We start from the raw sequence: 27,483 nt of genomic DNA on the forward strand, positions 1-27,483 counted from the left end.
CACACAGGGTTTTTGTTTGTAACAGATTATCTTAAAACAAAACTTTAAGGAACTACTAAATACATATATGTAATGTTTTACACCCCCCCCCCACAAAGGATTTATATATCTTAGATCCAATCTTGAGATTTACACATATTTTCCACAGTACAAAGTCAGGCAGGTGACACACACCGTACTATATTAAAGCTGAACTACAGGCAGATATAAAAGTCACAAATTAGTTCAGCTCTGATACATCTTTAAATGTATTTTTTAAATATAAGCAGTTTAAGTATTTACATTTTGACCCAGTACCTTGTAGTCTCTGTACAGCAGAGCTCAGACCGGGGGAAAGAGAAGCGACACACATAAGGAGCCGATCAGTTGTGCTGTAATGTAAGAAGCATGCTGATAGGGGGAGACAGCAGAGTGACAGAGCTGATAAGCTCATCAGCGTGCCATTTCACCTTTTAGTGTCTATTCACAGGATGTGGGTGGGGAAGAGACCTATGAAAGTTACAGCACTGCATCAGAAAAAAAATAGGTATTTTGAGCCTAAATGGGCACTTTTAAAATGTCCTAGAATGTACCTATTGGCAGAGGTATAGGAAAGCAAAAGCACAGTACAGTGATGTACTATAATGTAGTGCACGAAGTGATGGCACAACACACATACTGGTAAACTTTGCTATCTATAAAGTAACATGTGCATTCTGATGAGCTCTGTTCCATACAAAGTTATCACAACAGGCTTGCAAAATGTATCTCATTTTACATAAAAGCTGCAGACATGCTTTAAAATACTCTGCTAGAGGTACAGGTGTGTGGTGTGTGACTACATAGTTGATCCAGCTAAGCATAAAGACAAAGAATATATTTCCTTCTAAGCTGCTGTCCCTCTGATAAAGGCATCAACTGAAATTTTGGAAGCCACAACTGTACAGAGTCCAATCTCAAGTATTACATGTGGTCTTTACCTACAGTATCTCACAAAAGTGAATACACCCCTCACATTTTGTAAATATTTTATTATATCTTTTCATGTGTCAACACTGAAGAAATGACACTTTGCTACAATGTAAAGTAGTGAGTGTACAGCTCGTATAACAGTGTAAATTTGCTGTCCCCTCAAAATAACCACTGGCAACAAAAGTGAGTACACCCATAAGTGAAAATGTCCACATTGGGCCCAATTAGCCATTTTCCCTCCCTAGTGTAATGTGACTCCTTAGTGTTACAAGGTCTCAGAGGTGAATGGGGAGCACTGGAAGCTCACTATGGCAAAGAACTCTCTGAGGATCTGAAAAAAAAGAATTGTTGCTCTACATAAGGATGGCCTAGGCTATAAGAAGATTGCCAAGACCCTGAAACTGTGCTGCAGTACGGTGGCCAAGACCATACAGCGGTTTAACAGGACAGGTTCCACTCAGAACAGGCCTCGCCATGGTCGACTAAAGGAGTTGAGTGCACATGCTCAGCGTCAAATCCAGAGATTGTCTTTGGTAAATAGAGGTATGAGTGCTGCCAGCATTTCTGCAGAGGTTAAAGGGGTGGGGTGGGGGTGGGGGCGGTCAGCCTGTCAGTGCTCAGACTATACACCGCACACTGCATCAAATTGGTCTGCATGGCTGTCATTCCAGAAGGAACCCTTTTCAAAAGATGATGCACAAGAAAGCCTTCAAACAGTTTGCTGAAGACAAGCAGACTAAGGACATGGATTACAGGAACCATTTCCTGTGGTCTGATGAATGAATGATTTGTAAAGCGCTGCAAATGCGAACTGAATTGCCTCAAGGTGCTGAATGCGTTCTGTGTTGTCAGCTTCTTAGAAGAGGAAGGTCTTGAGTTTTTTCCTGAAGGCCAGATGGTTTTCTTCCATGCGGATGTGAGTCGGAAGAGCGTTCCATAGCCGAGGTCCTTGGACTGCGAATCTTCGTTCTCCCTTTGCTTTGTAGCGGTATTTGGGAATGAGGAGGAGGTTTTGGTTAGATGATCAAAGATTGCGATTGGGTGTGTAGTGTTTTATGTTCTCTCGAAGGTATTGAGGAGCGTTTCCTTGTATGCATTTGTGGGTGAGGCAGAGGGTCTTGAATGTGATCCGATTCTTTACGGTTAGCCAATGTAGGCTCCTCAGGGATGGGGAAATGGACTCCCAGGGTTTTTTTCTGTTAGCAGTCTTGCCGCCGCGTTTTGTATGACCTGTAGACGTGCAAGCTGATATTGGGGTAATCCTATGTAGAGCGAGTTTGTGTAGTCGAGTCGGAAATTGATGATTGTTCCAACAGGCAGGTGGAGGTGAGATCAGCTAACTACTGATCCTATTTGTGCATCCATTGTCATTTCTGAGTCAAAGATTACTCCGAGGCTCTTGGCTTTGGTGCTTGGAGAGATGGTCTTTCCAAAGATGGTGGGGGGTGTCCACGGAGTCTTGGTTTTGGAATTTTGGTTAGCGTGTAGGAGAAGAAGTTCTGTTTTTGAACCGTTGAGTTTGAGGGAGCTAATGGTCATCCAGTCATCTATCAAAGTGAGGCATTTCTCTAATTGCTGATGGTGGTCCTTTTGCCCCGTGATGCGAAAGTAGAGTTGAGTGTCATCAGCATATGAGTGGAAGCAGAGGTCTGATTTTTTTGATGATTTTGAGGAGTGGGCGGATGTAGATGTTGAATAGCACTGGTGACAAGGGTGAATTCTGAGGGACTCCACAGGAGATTGCGTGGGTTTCGGAGGTTAATGCTCCTAGTTACACTGTCTGAGAGCAATTCTCTAAGAAGGATGCAAACCATTTTAGACCAGAATCTGTGGCTCCTGCTACTTCTGTGATGCGGGCAAGTAGAGTATTGTGGTCCACTGGATCAAATGCTGCACTGAGGTCTAACAGTACCAGGAGACATGATTCTCCGTCATCTGCTGCTTCAAGGGCATCGTCCCATATTTTGAGAAGTGCTGTTTCTGTGCAATGGCAAGAAGCCTGATTGCAGAGGGTCCAGGAGTTGGTGTGTGTCCAGGTGGCGTTGTAGCTGTTGTACTACTGCTTCTTTCTGCATAATCTTGGAGATGGTCTTGAGGCTTGTTATCGGTCTGCGGTAGTTAGGGTCGAGATTGGGTTTCTTTAGCAGGGGTTTGACGATGCCTTGCTTGAGGGTGGTTGGCACAATCCCTTCTTTGAACGACTGGTTTTTAAGGTGTGTTATCGTAGGGGCCAAGATGTCGGAACATTCTTTCAGGAGTTTTGTGGGAATGATGTTGTTTGGTGATTTGCTGTCTCGAAGGCTTCTCATAATGTTTTTAGTCGTGTCAGTGGTGATTGGGGTCAAAGAGAAATCTGGTGGTTGTGTGATGTTCGTGTCTATATCCTCATTTTGCTTTGGTTGAGTGAGGTTGGTTGTTTTTTAATGTTGAATTGATTTCCGAATGTTGTCGATTTTGTCGATGAAGAAATTTGATAACTCATTGCAGAATTCTTGAGTATCGTTTGCTGGGGGCTCTAAGCAGGTTGGGTTCATTGACTGGGCGACTATTTTGAAAAGTTCCCGCGGCCGGTTTAAGGCAGTTGAGATGGTGTTCGAGAAATGTTCTTTTTTGGCTTTGAAGATTGCTTTGTGGTATTTCACAGTGAGTACTTTGTATGGTTTTCCTTGGTAGGATTTCTTCTCCATGCTCTTTCAGCTCTTCTACGTTCTTGCTTGAGTAGGGTGAGAGTGCCATTAAACCATCTCAAATTTTTTTGTGGATGAGCGTTTTGGCGCCACTGCGTCTGCTGTTTATAGTAATGCCTTGTTTAGGGAGTTATGCGTTTGTTCCGTTGAGAGGTTTAAGTTTAGCAATGGTATTTTGTTTGATAATGTGGTTTTGAAGAGTTCAGAGTGTAGTTTCCTCTGAGATCAGTTCCAGTGTGTTGTTGTTGCATGTTTCTGTTTTTGGAGGGTGGTGTTAGTGGTGATTTTAAATTTGATAGCGTGGTGGTCCGTCCATGGTAGAGGTGTGTTGTCGAATATGTTGATGTCCATATTCTGTTTGAAGATGAGGTCTAGAGTGTGTCCTGAACCATGCGTGGGAGCATTTATCAGCTGTTGAAGACCTAATTCTTCCAGTTGGTTAATGCAGGCGGTCGCGATTGGGTCTTGGGTAGAGTTTGCCCAGAGGTTAAAGTCCCTAAGTACCAGAAAGTTTTTGGTTTTCAGGGTGTGCATTGAAATGAATTCAGTGAGTGGTGTAAGGAGATTGGTCTTTGGTCCTGGTGGTCTGTAGCATAGTAGTATGTGAATGGTGTCTTGGGGTGTTGTTTGAAGACGCAGGGAGAGTGTCTCCATGAAAGGCACTGAGTTCTGTAAAGTTGGTTGGGTGAACACAAGGTGCGATTTGAAGATCACTGCTAGGCCCCCTCCATTTTTTCCTATTCTATGCTCAGTTAGGATGCTGTAGTTCTCAGGCACCAATTCCGTTAGGATGTTGTTGCAGTCGGATGTTAGCCAGCTTTCCGTAATGAAGAGGCAATCTATGTTGTTTTCGATGATGAAGTCATGGATTTCCAGTCTGTGCTTGACTGCAGATCTGGTGTTGATCAGGGCGCATGCTAGTTGTTGTGGTTGGATTGGTGTCTCCCTATAATTGATGGTTGATTGTGGGTTGGTCCTTAGTGATTTTTCTTTTTTTAGTCTTTTATGAGTGGCGGTTGGTAAAGTTGAAGCGGTGTTTCTTAGCCTGTGGAGGGCGTCCGCTGTGTACTTGAAATTGCCCATGGTGGGAAAGACAAAGTTGCTGAAGGAAGGATGATGAGTTTGCTGGGGGATGGAGGGATCAGATGGCTGCCTCTGCTACTGGAGTAGTGTAGTTGACAGGCTGAATGATAGTGCGGAAAGTTCTGGAGGTGATGGAGAGGCTACCTACCGCCCTCCTGTTGATCCAGAGGAAGGCGAAAAACCCCTAGCTGAGCTGGCCAATAGCTACAGCAGAGGAAAAAATTCCTTCCTGACCCCCCGAGGGGCGATCGGACTCGAGGACCCTGGATCAACTACTAGGGTACCCCGGTGGGCTTACCTGTACAGGATGGTCCAGAAGGAAGACGAGGAGGGGGGGGCAGAGGGGTAAGGGGGACTGGCCACTACTTACTGGTTGGACTGGTGCTGCGGCCGCATCTAGGAGGATCTAAGATGGACGCTGGTCAGGGCCAGAGCCGAGGATATCATGGTCTCCGGTGTTAACCTGTGCCCCTGCAGTGAGGTCCAGTATTGAGGAGGGGGTGTTCCAGGTGTAGAGGGGCATGGGGGCCCCGCTGGACAGGTGTGGAGTGGTATGAGGTGGCTGGCTGGCCAGAGCTAGGCCACAGCTGTGGTCTGTCCCCCGAATCTAGCGGCTAGAGAAACAAGGTGATTGGACGGCGGCTGCGGTGGTGCCCCCGGGGGGGTAGTGGTGGGTTCGGGACCGTGAACAGAGGGGGGTCCGTGGGATGGTGGGTCCTACCTGGAGGTAGGCCGGTGCAGGCCTGGGAGGGGGTCGGGAGGGACCGAGTCCCGGTTCTGACCTGCTGGGGGGGGGTCCGGGTGGAAGGTAGAGTGATTGCGGCCACCCTGGGTGGACCAAGATGGCCGACGGGCTAGGCCCGAGCCGCGGACTGTCCTGATGCTCGGGCTCCTGGGGTGGCTGTGGTTCCGTCCGTGGATGGTGGGTTGGGCCTGGTAGGATGGAGCGCGCGGGCCTGCCGATGGAGGCTAGGGGGTGAGCGGCGGGCCGAAGCCGCGGTGTGTCCTGTGAGACTGCTCCGGGAGGCTGACGGCTGGGATCAGCGAATCAGCGTTCTTGAGGCCGTGGACGGCGTGGTGGAGCGGTGAGGGTAGGGCTAGGCGGGGATCCCGCTCCTGGTCCACGCAGCTGGTGGGGGGGTCCTGGTACAATGCAGCTGGAAGTCTGGGGATAGTCCTGGATGGATGGAAGGCTGGGGTGGCCGGATGGCCGGAGCTACTGAAAGCTGGAGCTTCCACACGCACATCTGCTCTCTGCTCTGACACAGTGAGTTCTGTGAGTTATCTGATGAGACCAAGATAAACTTATTTGGTTCATATGGTGTCAAGCGTGTGTGGCGGCAACCAGGTGAGGAGTACAAAGACAAGTGTGTCTTGCCTACAGTTAAGCATGGTGGTGGGAGTGTCATGGTCTGGGGCTGCATAAGTGCTGCCGGCGCTAGGGAGCTACAGTTCATTGAGGGAACTATTAAAGCCAAAATGTACTGTGACATACTGGAGCAGAGCATGATCCCCTCCCTTCGGAGACTGGGCTGCAGGGCAGTATTCTAACATGATAACGACCCCAAACACACATCCAAGAAGACCACTGCCTTGCTAAAGAAGCTGAAGGTAAAGGTGATGGACTGGCCAAATATGTCTCCAGACCTGAACCCTATTAAGCATCTGTGGGGCATCCTCAAATGGAATGTGGAGGAGCGCAAGGTCTCTAACATCCACCAGCTCCGTGATGTCGTCATGGAGGAGTAGAAGAGGACTCCAGTGGAAACCGGTGAAGCTCTGGTGAACTCCATGCCCAAGAGGGTTAAGGCAGTGCTGGAAAAAAATGGTGGCCACACAAAATATTGAAACTTTGGGCCCAATTTGGACATTTTCACTTAGGGGTGTACTCACTTTTGTTGCCAGTGGTTTAGACATTAATGGCTGTGATGAGTTATTTTGAGGGGACAGCAAATTTACACGGTTATACAAGCTGTACACACACTACTTTACATTGTAGCAAAGTGTCATTTCTTCAGTGTTGTCACATGAAAAGATATAATAAAATATTTTAAAAAATGTGAGGGGTGTACTTTTGTGAAATACTGTATATGACTAAATGTGGACAGGGACCACATGGCAGAATCCTCCTCCGGGGCGCAGGAGCATCTTGTTTAAAAATATGGCAGATTATTATTATTACAGGTACTTATATAGCACTGTCAACTTATGCAGCACTTTACAATATATTGTACATTCACATCACTGGTTTATTAAAGCGAACCTTTTCTCCCCTTTCTCTAAATTCACATCAGCATGCATCTCGGCATGCTGAGGGGAAATCACCTAACACTACTCTCTTAACCACTTGACCTCCAGAAGATTTACCTCCCCTTCATGACCAGGCCATTTTTTGAGATACGGCACTGCGTTACGTTAACTGACAATTGCACGGTCGTGCATCGCTACACCCAAATAAAATGTATGTCCTTTTTTCCCCACAAATAGAGCTTTCTTTTAGTGGTATTTGATCACCTCTGCGGTTTTTCTTTTTTGTGCTATAAGCAAAAAAAAGAGCAACAATTTTGGAAAAAAAAAAAAAATTTTTTTTCACTTTTTGCTATAATAAATATCCCCAAAAAATATATATAAAAACATTTTTTTCCTCAGTTCAGGCCGATATGTATTCTTCTACATATTTTTGGTAAAAAAAAAAAAAAAAATCGCAATAAGCGTTTGATTGGTTTGCGCAAAAGTTATAGCGTCTACAAAATATGGGATAGTTTTATGGCATTTTTATTAATATATATTTTTTTACTAGTAATGGCGGTGTTCAGCAACTTTTATCGTGACTGCCGACAATCTTGAAAAAAAAACTATATTTTTTACTTTCTGCTATAAAACATACTAGAGTTGCACGATTCTGGCTAAAATGAGAATCACAATTTTTTGCTTAGAATAAAGATCACGATTCTCTCACAATTCTCGCGGCGTAACATTATCTTTCACATTAAAAAAAAAAAATTGGGCTAACTTTAACGGGTTAGTTATTTTTGTATTCATTAAAGTGTATTTTTTCCCACAAATATTGCGTTTGAAATACCGCTGCGCAAATACATAACTTGTAAGCAACAAGTGTCAGAAAAAAGTTTAGTCTTTAAGTGGTTAAACTGACCTCAGCTACAGACTGAAGTTCATTCCTTTGATCTGAAAGAACAAAATGTTCTACCTGATATTTCAGGTACTTATTTACATGAACATTATGGGATATATTTATGGATTTTTAAAAATGTTTAATACTAGTAATGGCGGCGATCAGCAACTTATAGCAGGACTGCGACAGATAATTGGATATTAACTGACACTGTGGGAGCCAGTGACACTAATACAGTGATTAGTGCTAAAAATATGCACTGTCACTGTACTAATAAGTGTCTGGGATGGGGTTAAACATCTAGGAGGATCAAAGGGTTAGCTGTGTGCCTAGCCAGTGTTTTTGTGTACTGTATGAGCTGCTTTTTCTAGGGGGAGAGATTAATTTTGTTCCCTGCTTTGCAGGAACACATAATCCATCCCTCCCCCCTGTCAGAACTGAGATATGCCTTGTTTACATAGGTATATCTCAGTTCTGTGTGTATTACCGACGGTCGACATGTGTCGGCGGACATCCAGTGCCCAGCACCTGCAGATCGGCTTCTGCTTAGTTGATTAGTTGGGCGGCACCTGCAAGCAGAAGTGCAGAATCATGTAAATATATGTGATTCTGCACCGGAGTAAACAGTAAAACTGCTATGGTACGGTCTTAAGGCAATTGATTTCCCTAAAGACAGCAGTGACGTAGCACCGGCCACACAGATGCCCCTTGGGAAGGCAATGCCTCCACTACTTTGAGGGAAATCTTGTACCCGCATGCCTTATATGAAATTACATTCATTTGCTGGTAAATAAAAATAAGAAAAAAAAATAACAGTGTTTGTAGCTGCTGACTTTTCCATTTTTTTTCCCCGGTCGGGACGTCCCATAGCAACGCTATTTGAGGGGAGGGAGACACAACCCGTAGGGTACCCCCAGACCTGAGGACCTATACTGCTGCCCGCAGCACACTGCGCCCAAAGGCGATATCCTCATGCCTTCTTACATCCACCTGATAAACAGTGTTAATTTTAGTCTTAGGACTAAAATGGCATTTTAGTTTTAGTCTCATTTTAGTCTTTTGACTAAAATGGCTTTTGGTTTTAGTTGTATTTTAATCATCTCAATTGTTTTAGTTTTATTCATATTTTAGTCGACTAAAATAGTATTCATTTAGTCGGCTAAAATGTATTATTCATTTTAGTCGACTAAAATATTTTAGTCGTTTTAGTCGACTAAATTAACACTGCTGATAAAACCTGGTGAATGTATGTACTGATGACCAAGTTGCGGCCTTACAGATCTGAGCCATGGAGGCCTGGTGATGCACTGCCCAAGAAGCACCAACTGCTCCGGTCGAGTATGCTTTGACTTGAAAAGGTGGAATCTTAACCTTTAAACCATAAGCCTGCATTATAACTTACCGAATCCACTTAGCGACAGTGGATTTCGACGCTGCCTGTCCTTTCCTAGGACCTTCTGGCAGCACAAATAATACATCAGTCTTCCGGATCTGAGCAGTAGTCTTTAAGTAGACTTTGTCCGCTCTCACCACATAAAGACAATGTAGTGACTTCTCTTCCCTAAAACATGGTTTTGGAAAAAACGATGGCAGGACAATATCTTGGTTCAGGTGAAAACCTGAGACCACTTTAGGCAAAAAACTTGGACGAGGACGCAACACAAACCTGTCCTTGTGAATAATCGAATATGGCTCTTTACAAGAAAGAGCAGCCAATTCCGAAACCCTCCTTGCTGAGGATATAGCAACCAATAACACTAACTTCTTTGTCAGAAGAACTAAGGGAATATGCTATATCGGTTCAAATGGCTGTTTTTGTAACACTGACAAAACTAAGTTCAAGTCCCAAGGGTTCAAAGGAGATCTGACTGGCGGATTAAGCCGCATAACTCCTTGCATAAAAACCCAAACCAAAGAATGCGAAGCAAGCGGTCTTTGAAATAAGACCGATAAAGCTGAGACTTGGCCCTTAATAGTACTGAAGGCCAGCTTCATCTCTACCCCTAATTGTAGAAAGGCAAGAATTCTGCCTATGTTATACTTCGGAGGGTGCCAACCCTTGGACTCACACCAGGAAACATAAGCCCTCCAGACTCTATAATATATAGCTCTGGAAGCTGGCTTCCTTGCATTAATCAAGGATGTGGGTTTCAATAGCCAAGCCGTTAAATGTAGCGTTTGTAAGGTAGGATGGAATATCGGCCCCTGTGAGAGTAGGTCTGGCCATGGAAGGGACCATTGATCCTCCACCGCCATCTTTACGATTTCTACATACCAGGACCTTCTGGGCCATGCTGGGGCTACCAGAATTACCGGTTTTCTTTCCAGCTTGATCCTGCAAAGAAGTCGTGGCAGCAACTGAATAGGGGGGAATGCATAAATCAGTGAGAACTGATCCCACGGGGTCACCAACACATCTGTTCCGCATGCGAGTGAATCCCTCGTCCTGGACACAAAGTTGACCAACTTCATGTTGAATCTGGACGCCAGAAGATCTACGTCAGGAGTCCCCCATTTCTGGCAAATAGCCCGAAAAATGTTGGGGTGAAGAGACCATCCCCCCGGGAGCAACTGCTGGTGGCTCAAGAAGTCCACCTGCCAATTCTCTACTCCCGGAATGAAAACTGCTGATAGGCACAGAACATTCCTTTCTGCCCAAGTTAGGATATGGTTCACCTCCTTCTGGGCTACGAGACTCTTGGTGCCCCCTTGGTGATTGATATAAGCCATGGCTGTCATTGTCGGACTGGATCCTGACAGGACAACCCCGTAACTTGAATGTCCAGGCCTTCAGGGCCAGACCCACTGCCCAAATCTCTAGGATGTTGATGGGCAAGGTCCTTTCGGTTCTTGACCACTGTCCCTGGACAATTGTCTCTTCTAGCACTGCTCCCCAACCTGAAAGGCTGGCATCTGTCATTACCACCTTCCAGATAACAGGTCTGAAGGATTTTCCTTTCAGCAGATTCTGGGTTACCAACCACCAACTGAGGCTTTGGGACACCCTTGGGGACAGCCGCATTGGCAAGTCTAAAGCTTTGCCTGAGGCAAGAACACCTTTTTGTGGGCTGTGTCTATGATCAGACCTAAGTACTCCAGCCTTTTTAGTTGTTTTAAGGTAGACTTCTCTAGGTTGAGAATCCAACCCAGATTTTCCAGGTATTTGGTTGTAATGCGCACGCTTTGCTCCAAACGGGCCACCGACTGCTCTCTTAGCAATAAATCGTCTAGGTACGCCAAGACTGTTATGCCCTGTGCCCATAACCTGGCTAAAGGTGGGGCCAGAACTTTTGTAAACACCCATGGTGCTGTAGCTAGCCGGAAGGGCAAGGCTACAAACTGAAAATGATGCTGTTCTACCTTGAACCGCAGAAACCTTTGGTGAGCGGGAAATATAGGGACATGCAGATATGCATTCCTGATGTCGATAGATGTCAGAAGTTCTCCTTCTTGTAGGATAGAAACCACTGACCTGATCGACTCCATGCGAAAAGAGCGGATCTTCAGGAACTGATTTAGATTCTTTAGATCTAGAATGGGTCTGAAATCTTCATTCCGTTTTGGTACCGTAAAGATGGTTGTATAAAACCCCAAACCTTCCTCTTCTGTGGGGATTTGTATGATCGCCCCCTGAGCCATTAATCAGTCTAGTGCCCGAAACAGAGATTGCCTTTTCCCTGGATCTTTGGGAACGTTTGACCTCAGAAAGCGAGACAGTGGAAACTCCCGAAATTCTAGTTAGTACCCTAGAGTTAGTGGAGATGACCCATCTGTCCTGAATTTCCTCTTGCCAGACTTCTGAGAACTTCAGAAGTCTTCCCCCCACCCTGGCGAGTGGGGACGCCCCTTCATAATGAGGCTTTAGAATACTGTTTTGCAGGTTTCCGCCCCGAGACTTCTTTTGTGCCTGGGCCTGACCCTGAGGCTTCCTCTAGAGTCTGATGGTGGAGGCCGTCGCCACTGCCTAGGAGGCGGATGCCCCTGGCGCAGGAGAAAGAGTCCGCTTAAATGAAGGGCGTTTATTCCTTCTCTTAACTGGCAAGAGAGTACTTTTACACTTGAAATCTTTTGGATGCATTTGTCCAAATCATCCCCAAATAGCCGATCCCATGAAAAGGAAAACCAGTCAGGAGCCTTTTGCATGGTGCTTTGGCTGACCAATTTTTTAACCACAGGATCATACGCACGTGTACTAGCACAAGCGCAAGGCGGGATGCCTGGTGAATAGAATCTTTAATGGTGTCTATGGCAAAACATAACGCTCTTGGCAGTTTGGCCAAATCCTGGGCTTGCTGTACAGGAAGCTCCTTAAGGGCCTGTCTAAACTGGTCTTTTAGGGATTGATAGATGCCTATTGCAGCGACTGCAGGCTGAGTAACCGCACCTGCCAAAGAAAAAGAGGATTTTAACAGGAATTCCAACCTTTTATCTGTTGGATCCTTAAGCATTTGTGCATTGTCTACTGGACAAGTTAGACTTTTTTCACACTAGAAATAGCAGCGTCAATTGCTGGTACATTCCATCTTTTGGTGAATTCCTCCTCCATGGGATAGAGTACTGTGAATCTCTTTGAAGGGAGAAAATGCTTATCTGGGTGATCCCATTCAGCATAAATCAGCTGTTCTAGTAATGCATAGACAGGAAACGCATGCAAAGCCTGTGAAGCTTTTAAGGAACCCAAAGAAGAAACTGAACTTTCAGCTGACTCCGTTAGGGGTAGCTTGAAAGTGGAATGAACCATTTCCGTAAGAGACTGTACCAGCAATTTCTCAGGATGCGAGGCTGAAAAGGGTTCATCCACTGTTGTTTCCTCTGCAGAGGAGTAATCGGTTTGTCTTTCCTCCTGATCTCCTGAGGGTAACACCTCATCCTCTACCCACTGTTCCCCTGGTAAAGGGTCTAAGGTGGGGGGAGGGGGATCTATCACGCTTCCTATCCCTTTGGATGGAGGATGCGAATAAAGCTGCTAATCTTCCTTCTAGCCCCAACAGGGCGGAGGAAAAGGCATCTTCAGTCACGTATACAGGGGCTGAGATGTGAGAAGTAGCTGCACCACCAATTGGTTCCAATGACTCACCCTGGCTTGCCACCTCTGGTATTTCAGGAGAAGATGACAGTGTGAAGGCACGACTGGCTTTTTTGGCAGGCATAGTCCTAAGCACAAAAGCAGAGGCACTAAGTAAATGCACTACTTGCTGAGCAATAGTCTAGCATACAATGCCGCTAATAAAGTTCAGCTTGGTGTAGCGTGAGTAAAATGTGTTTCCTTTTACTGGGAAATGCCTGTATGCAGCACCTTACGTGCCCCCACCGCTCCTGTGTCCTGTGTGATCAGCAGCTGTGCTCTCCAGCGCTTTAGCTGAGGAGAGTTTGTATTTTAAGTTCTGTGACCCCAGCGCCTGCGCAGTGTGTCCTCGTGGACGCTACGTCCCACACACGGCCCCGTGCTTAAGCCACGCCCCCTCCACACATCAACCCACCCCCCCTGTTTTAAAATTTCAAGTAGTTCCCTGTGCGGGCGGCGTTCGGGTCTTGCCAGCCGGCAGACCCAGCGAGAGAGGAGGGGAGAGAGGGGAGGAAGGGGGCCGAATCAAGGTATAAAAAAATACATTACACACTATACAATATAGGGGAAGCCACCGAACCCCCCGAGGGGGGGGGGGTTAGGGGAGGAGTACAAACTGCTGTTGTACCTCCCAGCCCCTTTCCCTCAGGGAGAAAAAAATGCAGAAATAGCAAACTTTTTTCCTGGATAGGAATCCCCACTAAACAAGCTGCATGAGTGAGACCACACACCTGCTGTTTTAGCCATTTGACACAGAGCTGAACAGAGGCAACGTCAAAGGTATGTGCATTTACTCCCTCTAGTGGAGAACTTAAGGCATGACAACATTTTACTCAAGGGAGAAAAAACCATAGGTGGACTTTTACAGTTCCTAGGCTTCTTCCCTTATCTTATCCTCGCCGCAGGATTCTGCTGATAACAGACAGATCCAAACTTCACCCAGCACGGCGAGCTGCGTTTAGCAAACCTTCAAGGACCGGGTCCCTTTTTATCGGGATTCCACTCCCTTGGACCTGTATTAGCACCCCGCCAGGAAAAACTTTAGGTAATGTAAGCATGACCAAAGCCCTGGGTCCCGGGGTCCAGCCCTACAAGGAGAGGCGATACAGGCAAAACCTTGTTCTTCCTATACGAGGGCGGGTACCATCCACTTTGGTCTCAGTGGCATTTTGGATGGATCCGGTCTGTGGAGGCTGTTTAAATCCAGCAAGGATCCCACCAGCAGAGCTGTTCAGAGCACATCTTCACTCGTGACCAACACCTTAGACACTGGCGAAAAAACTGAGGTACTCCTGGTAGGAGGAGGGGTTATATAGGGAGTGAACATCCTGTATTGGGTAAGCCAGTGTCCATCACCTGAAGGTACCTATATAGTTAATAACTATGGCTCTGTGTCCCGTGATGTACGATAAAGAAATAAAAAACTTCTCCCTGAGATCCTGGGGGTCTTTTTTATTGCAACACATGCATGAAGTGTCGTGCAGCACATGATGCTGTATTTTATAGCATTACTGCCAATGTATGTGGTAACACTGGTACTAAATGCAGCACTGGTATCTGAAATCATACACCTGCAAGTACTAATGTCTTGTGATCTATGGCATGAGATCAAGAAGTTCATCCACAGCTGCTGTGTTCATATTATACTCTGTACAGAATAAAGCAGTGTTATTTATTATTGACATGCTCTTTTCTACTCTATTTCCACAATCTGAGTGTTTAAAAGGCATTGCAGTAATACAAAAAAAGGTTACACCAAGATAGGAGTCCCAGCTTATCTTTTGCATCAATGTCCTGAGTTTTTAGCATACACTATTGCCATTGGCTGTTTGTACTGATCTATAGAACTTGCATGTTTGCCCAAAAGACCATCTTATATGTTTTTAAGCAGTACAACCTTCTGATTCCTGTGTGTGAGCACTACTGTATTCCTATAACTGTGACTGAATGTAATATTTCTTTCTGATATGTGTGTCTGCAAGCAGCACTGGCATCTGACATTGATGTCTCAGCCTACAGTAAGCAGTATTGCCTTCTGTTACTCATCTGTCTGCAAACACAACTACCTTCTGACATATGTTTGCATGCAACAGTGGCGTGTGTCCATATTACTTGCAAACAATACAGTACTTTCATTCCAGCACAGATATTAGTCTATAAATACAATCCATTATTTGATTGCACAATTCTCTCTCTCACAAACAAATATTTTTTTGGACACAGAAGAAAATTCTTGTAAATTAGTGCAGCTCACCAACTACATGATGGACTAGAATTGCATGTACAATGCACAGCTTGGGGCTTTAATGGTACAACAACTCGCCTTACTGACAGATAGGGCTGGGACTGCAGAAACCGTTTGGATGATAAAGATCATGCAGCTGACAGTACCAGTAGATAGGTACTATGCACTGACAACCCTGAACATAAGTAAACCTTGACAACCACTCTAATTCTTCATTTAATTTTCTAATCACCACATACAGCAGAAAGTGGGAAGCTGATTGGCTGCTACAGGCAGAGAAGCATTCATGCATTAGGCCCAAATGGTCCTCTACTGAACTTAAAGAACTACAGTTCCCATGATGCAAAGTGTGAGGGGACCAAGGTGTAAGCCGTACGCTGACTTGTAACATCCTTGTCACTTCACACACACTGCAGCAGACTATGTGCATTTGCCAGAGGGTGAAAGAGTGAAGGGGGGGCGTTAACAGATGCAGTTTGCTCTCCCGAAGAGGTCGCAGCCTCTCCATCTGCACGGGATGTTTGCTTAAGGAAATCAGAGATTCCCGTCTGTATCCTGCCATGCACACAGATCAAAATCTGCAACACCAAGTCATGGTGTTTACTTCAAGCCTGTCCCTTTGGAAAAGGGGAGGGTTAAATGCAGGTGTATGTAGAAAGAACAAACACACCAGCACAACATGTATACATTTAAGAATTGGGATGCATCACCCTATTTACTGCACCCAATTATTTAAGAACAAGTCAGAGTCTTTTTGATTATAAACTTACTCTATGAGGACACAAATATGGGACTTGCCACTGCTGACTTTGGTGGTCCCAAGCTTGTCATCCTTACCCGAGCCAATTTACCACATGGGCCAATGACCTGTTACACGAATGCAGCCAATGTGACATATGAACGCTCACCCTGCATTTATTTTCAAGGTTAGGAACCCCAGAATTAGGGTCACTTGGAGCCTGCACTTTAATAAACTGTTCAGCAGTAGAGTTGCTGTCTTAAGTAGATGTTTCTGTCTTTAGTTTGCCTTTATGTAAAATGTAAAAATGTGGATTATGCTTAAAGAGTAACTCCACTTTTGTTGAGAAAAAAAACCCTCCCCTCTGGGTGATCTAAGTACAGGATTTTGACAAACTTTGTTGCAGATTGCTACCTTTTGTTATTCTGAAGAAATCCCTGTGTGTCTGTGCAGAAGTGAGTCTAATGGGAGTGGTTTCTTAATGATCAACCAACTGCTGCACCTGCAAAGCTCTAATGAGGAAAATTGTAGGCCTGCATCCCTTTAGATGTGATTTCCTATTGGGAATTACTCACCAAAAATGACATTTTTGTTGCAGGGGATGCCTGAAATCTGACTTGTATCTTGATGCTAGTTCTAGGAAAATCAGTGAGCCAATCACACAAGCAGGAAATGACATATCGAGGGGTGTTCTGTACAGAACGCCTCCAGGTAGCCATATTGCATTGCATTTCACAGAAAATTACAGAGCTGCAGATTGAAAGAGGAAAGGTGTTATTCAATTACAATATGACTTGTGTCTCAATTGTATATGCTATATGTATATATATATTTTTTTTTTTTTGCTTTTTTTTTTTGTTCCACGAAAGAGGAGTTAGCCTTTAAAGCAGTACCATTAAGAATCGACCTTCTGTCTGAAATTTGTCTAAAATTTAATAGATCAGTTCCTTGTATGTGAGAGTGCCTAGGTACACCTGTACTGTATAACTACAGTGTAAGATCAATGGAATCGCCACATCTGACTGATGTGCTGTTGATACTGTCCTGCTCAGTGCTGCTCTTCCTGGAGGTTCTGACATGAGGAAGCAAAAGCCCTACCCTACCAAGATTTCACACAGACAAGGTGCAGAACATGGCACTGTTAGGCAACCCATACATCATTTGTTGAACGAAAAAAAAAAAAGATCCAATTTCCCCATCCACATCATCCTCCCGCTGTGCTATTGTGTTCTGACGATGGGGAAGCCTTCCCCACTCTCAGAATACAATGATTAGCGCAGCTAGCTAATACCGGCGGCATTGGTCGATCAAGAAAAACCCAACAGACTGGATGCGCAGAAGTAAATTGGAAGATTTACTTGTGTACAACCAGGGTATCAATAGATGGATCAAAGTTCGGCTGGCCCCTGCTGAACTTCGATCCATGTATGGCTGGATTAAGTCAGTCATGTAGAAAGATTAGTTACAAGGGGACCATAGGCAATACTTGTTAGAAGTCCTCTGCCTGATTTTTATGGGCACAGCTTCCAGCATTGAGTTAAGACCTGGTAGAAAGCAGCCAGCAATTCCAACACAAACTTAACAGAGGGTGTTTTTGGCTTTTGAATAAGAAGCTCACACTCTATCTTTAATATTATCTATGTGAAAAAAGATGATAAAGATCCAAACTTTCAGGATTGTGTGGGCAATGTAGAAACAATACTTAATTATTTTGAGCATTATGTCTCACCAAGAACTTCCTGCGTTGCTTCCAGTGGCTGCCCTGTGCATTGGTGCTTCGGTGAGCTTCTGTCACTATGCGGATCAGCTCCCACTCCTCGCTGCTTGGCTCAGGACGCTGCTGCAGAGTCTTGATCATCTCCTCCTTCCGACGCCGTTCCCGATTTTCCTCAATCAGCTTCCGCTTGGCTACCCGCTTGGAATCATCCAGGACAACTGTGGGGGAAGGAGAGAGAAGAGTGAGAGTAATAAAAGCGAGGGAAACAAGAACATTGACAGTCTCCATGCCAGCATACAAACTGTTGCGCAATCTGGATGATTCCAACAGAAACCGCGACAATACGGAAATGCAAGGAGACATGAGTACTGACTACTGGAAGGATGACTGTGCAGGGAAAAGATGATGGAAGCTTTATCCCTCATTTCTCTCGTATTGTCCGGTGGATGTAAATTTTGGATGAAAAGTTTATCTTCCAAGGGTTTGGTCAATCATAAAGCAAAACTGATAGCAGTCTTGTTTGGGTAACCTTAGAATGTTTGCCATATGCCTTGTGGAATATTGTTAGGCTGGGAACCTCTAGTCTGCAAGGTATCATATCAATTTTAGGCTAAAAATGTACTACTGTACTGCAGAATTTAGGTGCTTTCGGGATGATCGGTGTGTACCTGCAGCAACCTGCTAGACAGTGGCAGTGCGTTCATTAGGGGCGCCTGGGAACCGACCCCTCTGTCATGCCACCCTCTCTATGTAGAATGGATAGATTCATGCTCTTTTCGGATGCCGGGCACCTGAATTACAGCGGCGGGGGTGTTTTTTTGAAGCACCTGATTAGAGCCATAGGCTCTAATAGGCTTCAAAAAAGGTGGACTCGGAGAGCAAAGCATTGCGCTCGGAGCCCACCCAGGTGTGTTAGAAAAGCGAATGAACATTCGCTTTTCTAACACTGAACCGCCTCTCAGCCAATCAGGAGGCGCGGGTCTGTTACCCATCACCTGAATGGCTGAAGGCACAGGAGCTCGGATTGGATGCCTGGCAGAAGGAAAAAGAGACAAATTGAGCAGACAGGAGCCGCCGCCTGACCGGCTGCTCATCCCACTGCTTGCCGCCGTCAGTTAGCAAGCAGGGGGGGGGGGTCGGGGGGGCACAGTGGCGGCATTTGACAGGTACAGTGGCTTCCTTTGATGGGCAAGTTTGATGGGGCACAAGTGGCGACATTTGATGGGCACAGTGGCTGCATTTGACAAGCACAGTTGCAGCATTTGATGGGCACAAGTGGCTGCATTTGATGGGCACAGTGGCGGCATTTGATGGGCAGAGTGGCGGTATTTGATGCAGTTTTTCAGTATTTGCCAAGTTTTCATCCTGAAAAAAATTGGTCTGACTGTTGGCTGAAAGTTTGGCTCAAAGTGATATTAACCACTTGCCTACTGGGCACTTTTACCCCCTTCCTGCCCAGGCCAGTTTTCAGCGTTGTCATACATTGAATGACAATTGCGTCGTCATGCAACACTGTACCCATATAACATTTTTATCATTTTTTTTACACAAATAGAACTTTCTTTTGGTGGTATTTAATTCAACACTGGGTTTTTATTTTTTGCTAAACAAACAAATGTTTTCATAATTTGTTATAAAATTTTGCAAATGGGTAATTTTTCTCCTTCATTGATGTGCACGGATAGGCTGCACTGATGGACACTGATTATACGGCACTGATAGATGGCAATGATGGGCACTGATAGGGGGCACTGATTGGCAGCACTGGTGGGCACTGTTGGGAATGCACTGATAATCAGGACACTGATAATCCGTGTAGCTGTCCCTTTCACAAGCCGGTTATTGGTTCTCTTCTCACGCTTTTAGGAAAGCCAATAACCGGCTTGTGTTTACATTGTGATCAGCTGTCATTGGACACAGCTGATCATGTGGTAAAGCGTCCGTGCCGTCCATGTACGCCCTCCCGGCAAAGTAAGCCCGCGCTGTAGCCGTCTTTCAGCTGAAAGTGGTTAAACCCAAATAAAAAAAGCTTAACGCTCCTAAATTAGTGTACATGCACGTAAACGCGCCTCAATGCTAAAGGGTTAATTCATTTCAATGGTCAGAATAAATGATTATTCTGGCCACTGAAATTAATTCCCACCCGAGCTCTTGATGTGCCTAAATGCGTTACACAAGTTTACAAGCGTCTAGCATTTTTTCTACCAAAACTCTCCTGCCAGGAGGAAAGGAGTCTAGGAGAGTTAGCAAAATGTGCAGTGTGCATGAGCCCTTAGATGTTCTAGATCAATGTTTTTGAACTCCACTCCTCAGGTACCCCCAACAGGTCATGTTTTCAAGCTTCCCATTATTTTGCACAGTTTCACTGTCTTAGTAATTACCACGGCCGTTTCATCTGGGGGGAATTCTGAACACATGACCTGTTTGGGGGTACTTGAGGACTGGAGTTGAGAAACATTGTTGTAGATGATACCAAGTGAAAATAAAGGAAAAAAAGCCTAAAAGAAAAGAAAACTAATGCAGCCACCACATCTGAGGATTGGTAAGCTGTAATATATTATTCTTTTTGTTTTTTTGATTATTACAGCTTGAAAGGATCCTTTCAAGGATCATCCTTTCACATTTCTACCGTTTGCCCTAAGCAAATATTTAATAAGAAAGAGTTCAAACTTACCTGTCTATATAAACACTACAATTATGGCTTCCACACGGCCAGAGGTTTAGCACTGGTCACCTACTTGGATGACTAGTATCCAAGCAGAGCAGGCCAATCAGCAGCTCTGTTTGAACCATGATCCTCCCCTTTAGCAGTTACTATATTGTTGGCCACCAGAGGGAGCTCCAATTCTGGTCTATTAGCAGCAGGTAGAACAGATTCAAGATTTGTAAGTAACAGAATACAGAAAGCACTTTGAAATCTAAAATAACAGAGTATTGCTTAGAGTTTAGAATGGTCTCTGATTATACCAAGGTGGAAGTGGCTTTGTGACTTTAGATACGCTTTAGGGCCAGGTGCTCAGATCTTTTAGAGAATAGGGCATAATAAAAACGAATCTTACAGTATCATTAGGGAAGCTGCCATATGCTATTTCATAGGAGAGTGGATAAATGACTGGGGTAAGGGAGTCAGTTATAAACTATACATGCACCAGTTACCTGCAGACATTCTCCCCTTAATCTTGGTGAACGCTGTAAATATACTTACGGTCCATTGCCATGCCCACAGCGATACATTTCTTAAAGCGGCAGAGCTGACACTGATTCCGGGTGATCTTGTCGATGATACAACAACCATCGTACTTGCAGGAGTAGGAGGGGTGCAGGTTCTTCTGGATAGTACGCCGAAAGAAGCCCTGGACAGAAGGGGAGACAAGCGAGTTATGCCAACATGGTACCTATGCATGAATATAACTTAAAATTGCTGCATATGTGGGAACTCGTTGTTTGCTCTGTATCACCTCCCTCTTCCTCCCCCTATAACTAACTAGAGTAGTCCCCCGCCGTGTCCTTAAAATTCTACATTTCCTATTGACAGAAATATTTCATTTAAAATGTTTCCTGCATCCACCTGCTCTAGAATGCCGGCACTGTGACACAGCTATAAATTACAATGGATCTATTTGGTAAACTGTATTTCATTGGCTGGTCTCCAACCTGCTACGTAATACAGTAACAGTGGGCTGATTATCATCTCATTTCAAAAGGGCCTGCAGGGATTTCTCTTTGGTACTACATGAAGGGTCTCGGTCACAGTTAACTATTCTGTTGCCCAGAACAAAAAAGGTCACATATCACATTATTATTTTCCCAGACACTGTTACTATTTTAGTTGTTTACATTTCTTCTGAATCTCTTCCCTCCCATTCCTGCTGGCATTTCCTGCCCAATACTAATGTTATGTGCATGTGTATGAAAGGAAGAATTACATTCATCTGCAGACATTTGCTCCTTTTGAGTTGTGTAAGAAGCAGGTTGCCTTCTAAAGCAGTAGTTGGCAAAATGGGAAAATGTAATGGTTCCCTTGGTTTAATGACTGGCCTAATGAATACCTGCTTCAGCTCTGAAAAACTGATACCTTTTAAAATCTGCAATGGAAGTTTAACCTGTGCAATTTGTCCTTTACACCCGATTCACACTTGTGCAACTTGTCATAGGTCTTTGGACATCAAAGTCGCATGACAAGTCATACTCCATGTTTTCCAATGATAACCATATATACATATGCAACTTAAAGTTGCAGCAACTTCAAAATAGACTACTTTGGTCTGACATTTTATGCAACTTGAGGGCCATAGACTTCAATGTTAACCTTCAAAAGTTGCATGAAAGTCGTACCTGAATGTTTTTACATGCAACAGTGGGTCCAACTTTGCAGAGGGAGAACAACTCATATCCAAATCGCACTCTTCTAAAGTTGCACTCCAAAGTCGCACAAGTGTGAATAGAGCCTTAATATCCATCTCTAAGATGTAGTTGTCAGGGTTCCACTTTGGTGACTGGCTGACTTCGCTGAGTAAAAGCAGTTTATAAAAGTTTTAAAAAGTATATAGATCTCTGAAAATTAAACTACAAATTGTTGAGATATTTCGTAAAACAGTTTCCAGAAACAACTAAATACAGAAGTAGTCCACAGCTGACTGAAGTTGAAATATACTAAACTAATTCTGAAGTGTGATATCATTATTATCACATTATACGAGATGCTCAATAAAATACATTTAGGAGATTTTTTCATAACTGGAGGAGCCAAAATCTGAAGCAGCTGTGCATGGCAACTTCTATCCTTTATTTTTAAAGCTTAAAGTGATACTAAAGTGAGTGTTTTTTTGTTAAAAGCAACAAACATGTTATACTTCCCTGCTCTGTGTAGTGGTTTTGCACAGAGCAGCCCAGATCCTCCTCTTCTTGGGTCCTTCGCCGGCGCCCTGGCTCCTCCCTTCTGTTGAGTGCAGCTTGCTATGGGGGCCCCCGAGCTGAGCCGCAGCTCTGTGTTTCCATTTTTGACTGATTCACTGACTTTGACAGCAGCAAGAGCCAATGGTGCTTTGCTGCTTTCTCAGTCAATGAGGAAGTAGATCACGGACAGCCGAGTCTCATGTGCGAGATCGCTGGATGGAGATGGGCATAGAATGCATTAAGATAAAAAACCTGCCTTTACAACCACTTTAAAGTGGAACAAAAGTCACAAAACTTTCTTCCTTGGTAAGGGTCTGGGTCCCTTGCCAACACCGGGATCCTCTTCCCTGGTGCTGGTCTTTGGTCATATTAACTGGCCAGCTTGGGATGACAAACCTCTGCACATGCACAGGAGTCCATTATCCCGCCACACAGGGACAGTGTCGGCACTCTAAGCTGAGCATCTGCAACTCAGTTCACATGTCCTAGAAGATTGCGAAAAAGCAGGTAGGTGTTTTATCACATAAAAGACACTGCATGTCTCTTCTGCGATAATAGCCTGCCTTCTCGCAGTTTATTATACGAAGAAGTGTTTGTAAAGGCTGAAGGTTTTTTTTTACCTTCATGCATTCTATGCATGAAGGTAAAAATCCATCTCTGTGTAGCAGCCCCCTCAATACTTACCTGAGCCTAATCTCGATCCAGCGATGTGCACGAGAGCCTCTCCCTTGTACAGGGAATCCACAAGTGCTGGGGTAACAACTAGTTTATTGTGTTAAACGGAAAAAAAATTGCTGGGGATGTAATACTAATACTATGCAAGTCTAAAACAAAAAGTGTCTGCACTGTTAATGGTAGCTTTTGATTCAATTCTGAACTTGCATGGAATGGTAGCTGGAGCCTCAAGGATTCATAGGCACCTTTAAAGCAATAATATTAAATAAATACAAAAATAGATCAACTATATCATGAAAACTGCAGAGGTCACTTTCACTTATCTGCATATGCAAATTGATAAGAGCTGTATAACAAATATATCTGTCATAGTGTCTGCTTAGCGTCTGATCTTCGTTCTACTCTTCCCTCTGGGACAATACTTCACTTCAGCAGACACAAAGCAATATAAATAAGAGTGCACCACTGTTTTCCAGATGGTCACTCTGCAAAGGACTAAACAGGAGGCAAAAAATATATTGATATTCTCTCCTTTGCTTTCAATGCACCTAATATGTACAATGGCAAGAAAAAGTATGTGAACCCCATGAAATTAACTGATTTTCTGCAGTAATTTGTGAAATGTGATCTGATCCTCATCTAACTTACAATAGACACAAACCATTAAGTTGATAACACACAAACATTTCTAATTTCTCATGTCTATTGAACACACCCATTAAACATCCACAGTGCTGGTGCAAAACTTGTGTGAACCCTTGGAGTTAATAACTGGTCCAACCTCCTTTAGCATTAATGACTTCAAGCAAAAGCTTTCAGAAGCTCTGTATCACACTGGCACAAAGTTTAGATGGAATTTTTGACCATTCATCTTTACAAAGCTGCTTCAGCTCAGACCCATTTGTAGATGTCTGGTGTGAACGGCTCTCTCGAGGTGATGCCACAGCATCTTTATGGGGTTAAAGGTCTGGGCTGTGGTGGATTAGTTCAATCTTTAGGGTCATTGTTCTGCTGCATCACCCAGCTTCTACTAATCTTCAGCTGGTGGACAGCCACCCTGACATTATCCTGTAGGATATTTTGGTAAACTTGGGAATTAATTTTCCCCTCGGTGATGGCAGGTGGTCCAGGTCCTAGGGCAGGGAAGCAAGCCCAAATCATGATGTTCCCCCCACCATTCTTCACCAATTGGCATGATGTTTTGATGCTGTAAACTGTGCCCTTTTTGCGGCATACACAGTGCTAAGTATTATTCCCAAACAATTCAACTTTTGTTTTATCCGTCCACAAAACATTTTCTCAGTAGCGTTGTAGTTTGCCATGGTGCTCTTTGGCAAACACCAGGCACGCAGCAATTTTTTTTTTTGGAGAGCTGTGGCTTCCTCTGTGGTGTTCTGCCATGGACACCCTGCCTGTTCATTTGCAATGTTTTTATTGAAAGACTTTTTACCAGAAAAAAGAAGTCATAAACTGATATTAACAATGAATCAGGCCATCCACATGTCAGTCAGATAGGCCTTGCGTGAACAAAAAATAGAAAATTGGTCGAAAGACAGAGTCCCAAAAAGCTACACTCTGCTAGGGAAATGAGGTTTAGTAACTTCAGAATCAAATATATCTCAGTGGAGGTGGACTTTAGTTTACTGGAGGTTGCGAACCAAAACCAAACTAAAACACCCAGGGTTGACCAGATGGCAATACATGGAGCTGAAAAACAAGGCCAGAGCTTGGTGGAGTCTCCAAGAGAAACAGGTCATATGACATATAAGGTCAGACTTGCACATAAATTTAGCTCTCGGGTCGCAAAAATAGAAACACAAATAAAAAGAAAAAAAAAGGGAAAAATAGATAATGTAATGTGGTGGTCTGGTCAACGGTGGTAGATTGTGCCAGAGAGGTCACTAGATAGAAAAAGAGAGAAGGGGAGCGAGGGGAGAAGCAAGAGCATTATGAGTAAGCCCGGGCAATACTCGCAATTCCAAAAACCGCGTAGGCGGGCTCATCAATGGAAACTGGTCCAGGGTTGCCAGATTTGCAAAACTTTATTGTGCGTGTCTGTGAGAATTGCCGTTTCTCATTAACAAGCGTTCCGAGTACCTGCTGCTTCACTTCATCAAACAAGAGAAGGGATGTTTTCCAGGCTCGAGCAATAGTCTGCTTAGTGGCCTTGAAGATGTGGGTCACCAGTGACACCCTGCCTGTTCAAAGATTTACATATGGTAGACTCATGAACAGGGATGTTTGCCAGTTCTAGTGATGTGTTCAAGCCTTTAGCTGTTACTCGTGGGTTTTTCTTTACCTCACTGAAGATTCTACGTTGTGCCTTGCTCATCTTGGCTGGGTACTGAACTGTCTCCATTTAAAGACAGTTTATCTAACTGTTGACTGATGAATGCGTAAACACTGAAACACTGAGATTGCTTTGTATCCCTTTCTAGCCCTATTTAGATCAACTACTGTTGAGCATATGTTTTTAGAGAGCTCCTTTCTTTGCAAGGCATGGTTCACATCAGCTGATGTTTCTTATGAACAGCAATTTTAAAATATTTGAGTATCTTTTATCAATCAAAGTAACTCTAAACCACACCTCCAAACAATTTCATTAATTGGACTCCAGGTGTGCAAACTACTGACTCCAATTAGCTTTCGTTGAAGTAATTATTCTCTGGGTTCACTTACATTTTCCTCCATCACTGTAAATGTGTAATGGGTGTGTTTAATAAAGAAATTTGAAATGAGGACAAGTAATAAATACAAGATGAAGAAACAATTATTAATAGACTGGGGTAGAAGAACAAGTTAGCAGTTATCTGGGGATACAGCAGGCCAGTGGTGATACACTGATATATGGAACTTTGCAACTACAGATAGGCATAGACCAACTACCATAAAAAACATTAAATAAACATTGTGTAACCACCTGTGGCAGTACATGGTATGCTTGGGAAAGATAACTGCTTCAAAAAGAAAATAGTGTGACATGCTAGGGTGAGCTCTACAGACACAACTGGTTTGCGTTCCCCAATTCAAGGCTAAGAAGAAAAGTAAATGTAATTATTATATATACATACACATATATGCACCGATCAGCCATGAGCTTATGATTACTGACAGGTAAACTCAATAACATTGATTATCTCGTTACAATGGCATCTGAAAGTCAGTGGGATATATACGGCAGCAAGTAAACATGTTGTCCCTGAAGTTGATGTGTTGAAAGCAGAAAATATTGGGACTGCAGTTTGTTGTGTATGGAGCTGCATAGCTGCATTCTGGTCAGGGTGTCCATGTTGACCTGTGTCCACAGCTAAAAGTGCCTACAATGGGCACGTGAGCATCAGAACTGAGCCACGAAGCAATGGAAGAAGGCAGCTTGGTCTGATGAATAACATTTTCTTTGACATCATGTGGATGGCTGGTTGCATGTGCTTATCTGGGGAAGAGATGGCACCAGAATGCAGTATGGGAAGAAGGCAAGCCAGCTTAGACAGTGTGATGCTTTGGGCAATGTCCTGCTGGGAAACCTTGGGTACTGCCATTCATGTGGATGTTACTTGATACATATCACCTACCTAAATGGAAATGGTATACCCTGATAGCAGTGGTCTCTCTCAGCAGCATAATGCACCCACTGAAAAAATTGTTCAAGAATAGTTAGAGCAGGGGTGTCAAAACTCTTTTCAAAGAGGGCCAGATTTGATGAAGTGAACATGTGTGAGGGCCGACCATTTTGCCTGACATTCTTTGAACCATTAAAATTCGGTCTAAGTGTGTTCGTTCGAGCACTAATACACTGCTCAATAAGAATTCTCTTGCCTTTGTGGCTGTGTGTGAGTAAAGAGATGAACTTGGGCATGTTATTTGGATATACTGTATTTATTGGCGTATAACACGCACCTTCACTTTAAGAGGAAAGTTTCAGGAAAAAAACTAAAATTTTAAATAAAGAACTGTGAAGCAAAATAAGGGTCAGTGCCCATCTGCAGCCTCACAAGTACCATGAATGCAGCACCCCCATTGCCATGAATGCGGCCCCACCATTGCCATGAATGCAGCATGAATTGCCATCAGTGCAGCACCCCCATTGACGTATCCCTGTGGGTGAGCGCAGTCTGTTTCACAGGCTTGCTTAGTGATTCTTTTTTGGTTTAACGAATCATGAGTTAGCATTGGAGCCATGCACCAATTAAGGGTTATCAGGTATGCCTTTCTATGGTACCACAGTATGTGGAGAGCTTTGGTGGAACACAGCTTTATAAGGCAGCAGAATAAATAAAACTAGCAAGAAATCC

The 27,483-nt window shown here is 44.1% G+C and overlaps 1 protein-coding gene across 5 annotated transcripts in view; it reads right to left on the bottom strand.

Moving 5' to 3' along the window:
* THRA (thyroid hormone receptor alpha) overlaps positions 1 to 27,483 on the bottom strand; it is a 344,747-nt gene that overhangs the window by 25,715 nt on the left and 291,549 nt on the right. For all 5 annotated transcript variants that reach the window (XM_073608010.1, XM_073608008.1, XM_073608007.1 and 2 more), the window contains 2 exons: positions 20,826 to 20,973; positions 17,633 to 17,838 (listed from right to left, as the gene is read on the bottom strand). In XM_073608010.1, coding sequence (XP_073464111.1) covers positions 17,633 to 17,838; positions 20,826 to 20,973 — 354 coding nt within the window. The remainder of the gene's footprint in view (positions 1 to 17,632; positions 17,839 to 20,825; positions 20,974 to 27,483) is intronic.

This window comes from Aquarana catesbeiana, linkage group LG12, assembly GCF_042186555.1.
Source record: "Aquarana catesbeiana isolate 2022-GZ linkage group LG12, ASM4218655v1, whole genome shotgun sequence".
Taxonomy (NCBI): domain Eukaryota; kingdom Metazoa; phylum Chordata; class Amphibia; order Anura; family Ranidae; genus Aquarana; species Aquarana catesbeiana.